The following is a 6,030-nucleotide window of genomic DNA, read 5'->3' as shown; positions in this document are numbered from 1 at the left end:
AAGACGAGAAGGGCTTGGATTAAGTATCGGAAAGCTGCTCCCAATTGTTCTCAGAATTTTATTGTTATTTTACTGTCATTGCCTCCTGCCTCTAATCTGCTGTCCTGAACAAAACCAGGAGAGGTGTGGGAGAGAAGGATGTGAGTCTGCTGTCTCTGGCTCTGGGAGGTGAAACTCCGAACCCGGAGAGGCAGTCAGTCAGCACTGATGGCAATTGGTAACTCTGATGCTGAACGCTGAGGTACAGTGATGGTAATCGGAGGCAGAGAGCCACGCCTGCATCTTCGTTGGGAGTTGTGACCTGGAGCCCATAAGGGAGGGAGGGTCAGTAAGTGAGCGTGAAGTAGAGATGGATATTTAGGAATGTCGGCCTCAATGGCCCTCCTAAGAAAATCATGACACTGGCCAAACTAAAGCAGAAGCCAAGGTGGAAAGAGGGCTTGTGAATAGCTGACGTCTTGGACGACTTGTCTTCTTCTTGCTGGGCCATGTCCACCACCTGCCACATCTCACCCACTGAGGAGGCCACAAAGTGCTCTTCGAACTGTTCTTGATTCTGGTCTGGAACAGGGGAAAAGGATGAGGACTGAGCCCTGACCCTGGCCTGAACCAGAAAGGAGAAGTTAGAATAGGAAAAACACGTTGAAGCCTAGGGCTGCAGTCCCAGTTGCCCATATCCTTGGCCTTGACCAGAGAGGGGATGCTATTTCTAGAGGTTTTTTCTGCTCTGTGTTCAACCACAGCCACAACTCACACACACCCACCCACCCACACACACACACACACACACACACACCATTGCTAAGGCTAGCTGCCTCCTCTAGGGTTTCAGCACTGGGGGAGTCAGGGGCCACCTTGAAGCATGACAAAAGCCAGCCAAATGCATCATGCTTACACACACAGAAGTTGCATGCAAGCTCCGCTGGCCCATGGTGTTCCTTGACACTATTATTTCACGCGATAACCATCAGCAGCTGGAGTTACCCCCAATAAACCAGACCTATGTCAGGTCTCACCCTAGCCTCATCAGTGACCTGGGGCCCGGCTTCACACAGACCTGACCCTGAGCCTCCAGACTCTCCTATCTTTTTTTCTACCTGCCTGAAGAGGGTGTTTTCTCTGTCTGGCTCCTGTCTTCTTTCCTACCTACCTGCAGAGGGCGTTTTCTCTGTCTGGCTGCCATCTTTGGGGCCTGGGCTCCCGTTCAGAGGCTTCACCTGCAGCAGCAGCAAGATGGGAACCAGGAACGCTGCCCTGCAGAGCTGGGAGGCCAGGGGAGGCATGAATCTGCCCACCCACTGCCTTCAGCCGCCCCCTGCTCCCAGTGACCAGCAGGATCCCTGCACCTCCTGCCCCATTCCTGTCCTGGCCCTTACCCCTTTCCAGAGGCGTTCTCTCCCCTTCCCTTCCATAGGACCTCTGACTTCACATGTTCTGTGACATCACAGCCATGGGCCTGACCTTCATTCCGGCTCACTAGAGCATTCCATGGCAAGGCACGAGAATAGAGCACAGCCAAAGGCATGGCAGAGGCTTCCAAGATGAACACAGTGGGTCATCCTGTATTTAGTAACAGAAATGACTTAAGAGTTTGCAAGGTACATTCACATCCATTACACCATTAGATCCACGTAGCAACCAGGACTGCAAAATCATAGTGTTCTCATATCCATTATATGCATGAGGAAACTGAGGCTCAAAGAAAAAATGACTCTGTCACTCAAAATCACCCAAATATTAAGGGGCAGAAAAGGACTCTTGATTAACTTTTACTTTTAAATATGATATCTTCCCACTATTCCATGTGGCCTTTCTGTAACAAGAGTGGTTTGCATAGGATGAGGCCCAGAACAGGCGTGCCAGCCAGGATTCTCAAGTCGTGGGCATGAACATGCTGCTCTACATGAAGCATGGGTCTGCCAGAAAATAAAGATGGGAGGAGCATAGGGCGAGGATGGGCAAGGGCACATGCTCTGTGTGTGTATAAAAGACAGAGACAGGGAAACATAGCTTTTTTCAAAAACCAGGCAGAGATAGACAGAGACATAGAAAAAGTGAAAGAGACAGAGATAGGCAGAAACTGAGGGGTAGAGACAGAGAGAGATAGAGACGTAGAGACAGAGAGACAGATGAAGAGAGAGTGATCAGAGAGAGAGAGAGACAGAGCAGGGTGCCTTGCAGCCAGTAGAACCCATTCACACCCTCTCTTCACCCTCCCCTGGTTTTCCCCCTTTTCTAGCCTTTGCCCTCTTGTACCACCAGGCTGAAACAGCCTCTTCTTTCACTTTACACCTTTCTGTACTCTTAGACAGAAAGAAAAGGTTGTTAGAGACTCATCTCCAACCTTATTGCTGGCGGAAGGAGTTAGAGTCTGCAGAGAAGCCGCAGTGTGGCAGGGAGTCTAGGATCCCAAATAACAGATCTGGAAGAGTCGTGCCTCAGTACCTGGATGTGCCTCCTGCCCATGAGCCTGGCGAGCACAGATCTGTTGGCAGCAACTGGCTGTGGGTAATCACCCCCAACTGCTTCTTGGGCAGAGATGGTTGGAGGGTTGTGAGTTAGGGAGACAGAATGAAGACCTTTTTTCAAAAACCAGCAACAGAGACGCGGGCCATGAGATGCAGGATGGCTGCTAAGACAGGTAAGAGGAGACTTCAGTCACTCCTGAACTCTCATAACCAGTTCACACTGCTCCTGCTCATCCATGCATACCAGACCTGAATGAAACACCACAGGCAGGTCCAAGGACACTGCGGAGACAGGCACCCTTTCCGCAAGAGCGAACTGCAGACAGAGACACACACAAGGAGATGCTTTCCCACAGAGGTTACTTGTGTCAGCAGACATGCCCACATGGATGCTCTCTCGCCTACGGCAGTACCATCTCTTACACTTCCTGATGGTCCAAGCCAGATGACAAGGGACTGGGGAGTGGTACAGGAGGTCACTTGAAGGTGAGTAAGGAAAGATTCAAGTAGGCAGGTGACCCTGCTCACCCCTACCTTGAACCCATTGACCTGAGATCCAAAGAATAATGCTTGAATGGAAAAAACCATCACTAATCTCCTCCCTCCTGGCTATTTTTGGGGGAGGAGCCTCTTGGTTTCCTGGCAAAAGGAGAAGCTATCTCCCGCTCTGTGGGAATGAATGGGTAGGGTGGCTGGGGTGAGAATTGCCTCCCGGGCAGGCTTGAGTGGAAATAACTGAGTTGTTTCCATTACTTCCATTTCCTTACCACCACCACCAGCCTGACACCACCCCCGCACCCAGTGTTGAAAGAGATAAATTCTTGCAGAAAACAGGGAATCCCTTAAATACTTTTTCTTATTACAAAAGTATAAAATACAGAAAAATACAAAACCCCAAAAAAGCTAATGATTCCACCATCCAGTGATAATTACTTTGTTGTTTTTGAGATGGAGTCTCGCTCTTGTTGCACAGACTGGAGTGCAATGGCACGATCTTGGCTCACCCGCAACCTCCGCCTCCTGGGTTCAAGTGATTCTCCTATCTCAGCCTCCCGAGTAGCTGGGATTACAGGCATGTGCCACCACACCCAGCTCATTTTGTATTTTTAGTAGAGACGGGGTTTCTTTCTGTTGGTCAGGCCGGTCTCAAATTCGTGACCTCAGGTGATCTGCCCGCCTCGACCTCCCAAAGTGCTGGGATTACAAGTGTGAGCCACTGCACCTGGGCACAATTAGTTTTAAGGTATATTATTTGAATCCTTTTCTTTTATGTCTTTTTTTTTTTTTTTTTTTTTTTTTTAGACGGAGTCTCTCATACTGTCGCCCAGGCTGGAGTGCAATGGTGCGATTTCGGCTCACTGCAACCTCCACCTCCTGGATTCAAGTGATTCTCCTGCCTCAGCCTTCTGAGTAGCTGGGATTACAGGTGGCTGCCACCTTGCCAGCTAATTTTTTTTTTTTTTAATTTAGTAGAGACGGGGTTTCACCATGTTGGCCAGGCTGGTCTCGAACTCCTGACCTCGTGATGTGCCCGCCTCGGCCTCCCAAAGTGCTGAGATGACAGGCATGAGCCACCGCACCTGGCCCTGAATCCTTTTCCTAGACGGCTGTGGCCACGTGGGGTGGGAGTGTAATTCTTAAAAATGGAAATCTAGGAATTATGTTTCCTCCTCCTCCTTACTATGTTAGAATAAGAGGTCAGGCTGCTTTGGTGTGAAGGGTTCTGGGACCTGACAGTGTAGTTTGATGCCCCCAACCCAGTTCTCCCGGGTGCCTGGAGGCATTACTGACCGTGCATCAGTGGCAGGGAAGCTGTTCTCTGAAGGGGAGAGTTTGCAGGCATCCTCACTTGCAGAAAGCTGAGAGAGGCATGAAAAGAAAGGAGAGAAAAGGAAAAATAGAATGGTAATGTTGAATATCACAAGAGGAAGAAACAGTAGGGAGAGAAGGCCAGGAGAGAACAGGAGAGATTCCAAATCTCTGGTCTACCAGCTGGGACTGTGGGGGACACCGTGGTCCTCACCCAGGCTACTTGTCCATGCCTTTCCCACTGGGGAGGACAAGGTAGGCAGAGAAGGGCAAGTGAGAAGGAGAAGGCCCAGGGATGGCGGTGGGAAGGGGAGGCCTCAGCACTGGGCCTCCCCTTTCTCTTCCCCAGACCCCTGGACAATGCCCTTGGCGGCAAGTCCCTGCACACCTGCTCTGTGCAGCTCAGACTGGGCCAGCCTCCTCCCCTGCCGGCCCCCCATGTCCCAACCCCCCTGCTCCAGGACCAGCTTTATGGGTTGTAGTTTCCTTGGCAGGTGCTCCTTTCCTGGCCTGCCTCTCTTATCAAGGCATCTACAACCCCCACCTCACCCTTATCGCTCCCTCCATCTCCTTAGATTGGAAGTCACTCCACAAGGGCGTCACCCCCAGCGAGGCAGAAAAATGTCCCACAAATTGAGCCCTCCCCACTCCCAGTGAGAAAATAATTCCACTGTATCTTTTTTTTTTTTTTTTTTTTTAACTTTTCCTTCTGGCTTTTAATAAGAAAAAGATCCAAATGTTCCCCCTTAGGAAACATCAATGAATATTAGCTCCTCTTAGTTTCCCTATTTATTTTCCTTTCAATTTTTTTCCTTCTCTAAAGGTTATTTGGTCCATCCCTCAATCTCGGGAGCAGATCTCTCTTTCTTACAACAAAAGAAGGGGGCAGTCCCCATTCTTCAAGACCCCCAGAGGGAGGGTCCCAGCGTATCCTCACACTGGTCTCTCACATCTTTATAGCCAAAAGATTCCCAAGAAGGAACAAGTTCTGGAGAGTGGTTTGGAGCTGAGATCTCAAGTTCATGGCCAGTTCCAGTCTCGCCACTAGCCATGGGGCTTGGGGCCAGCACACCCAAGAATTCTCACACAGAGAATTCTTCCTTGTTCTCATTTACCTGATAGGTCTATTGAGTGAATGCAATTCAATAATATTGATGTACCTCTGTGAAAACAATGAGAACATAAATACGAGCTATCATATACAGAAGTCCCCTCTTAACCTCAGGGGATACATTCCAAGATGCCCCAGTGGATGCCAGGAACCTTAGATAGCACCAAACCCTGTGTATACTATCTTTTCTCCTATATATACACATACATACCTACATATGATGAAATTTAATTTATAAATTAGGCATAGTTAAGAGTTTTAGGCAGGCACAGTGGCTCACACCTGTAATCCCAGCACTTCAGGAGGCTGAGGCAAGCAAATCACCTGAGATCAGGAGTTTGAGACGAGCCTGGCCAACATGGTGAAACCCTGTCTCTACCAAAAATAAAAAAATTAGCCGGGCGTGATGGTGGGCACCTGTAATCTCAGCTACTAGGGAGACTGCAGAAGGAGAATAGCTTGAACCTGGAAGGTGGAGGTTTCAGTGAGCCGAGATCACACCATTGCTCTCCAGCCTGGGAGACAAAAGTGAAACTCTGTCTCAAAAAAAAAAAAGAGTTTAACAACAATAAAACAAAATAGAAAATTATAATAATATAAAGTTATGTGAATGCTCTCTTTCTCTCTCTCAAAATATGTTAT

The 6,030-nt window shown here is 49.0% G+C and overlaps 1 protein-coding gene across 1 annotated transcript; it reads right to left on the bottom strand.

Moving 5' to 3' along the window:
• Window positions 1-44: 44 nt before the first annotated feature.
• On the bottom strand, window positions 45-1,399 carry LLCFC1 (LLLL and CFNLAS motif containing 1). The gene is made up of 2 exons (XM_025379537.1): window positions 1,151-1,399; window positions 45-561 (listed from the first exon to the last, which is right to left on the bottom strand). Exons 1-2 carry the CDS (start codon window positions 1,281-1,283, stop codon window positions 326-328), a joined length of 369 nt encoding a protein of 122 aa, XP_025235322.1. The 5' UTR covers window positions 1,284-1,399; the 3' UTR covers window positions 45-325.
• Between the last annotated feature and the right edge of the window lie 4,631 nt (window positions 1,400-6,030).

The sequence above is a fragment of the Theropithecus gelada genome, chromosome 3 (assembly GCF_003255815.1).
Source record: "Theropithecus gelada isolate Dixy chromosome 3, Tgel_1.0, whole genome shotgun sequence".
NCBI lineage: Eukaryota > Metazoa > Chordata > Mammalia > Primates > Cercopithecidae > Theropithecus > Theropithecus gelada.
This window is presented reverse-complemented; position numbering and strand designations above follow the sequence as displayed.

Coding starts and splice junctions, on each gene's coding strand:
- LLCFC1 (XM_025379537.1), bottom strand. CDS start 1,283: ATGCCTCCCCTGGCCTCCCAGCTCTGCAGGGCAGCGTTCCTGGTTCCC. Junction 562..1,150: donor AGAGAAAACGCCCTCTGCAG/GTAGGTAGGAAA, acceptor CCCCTGTTCCAG/ACCAGAATCAAGAACAGTTC.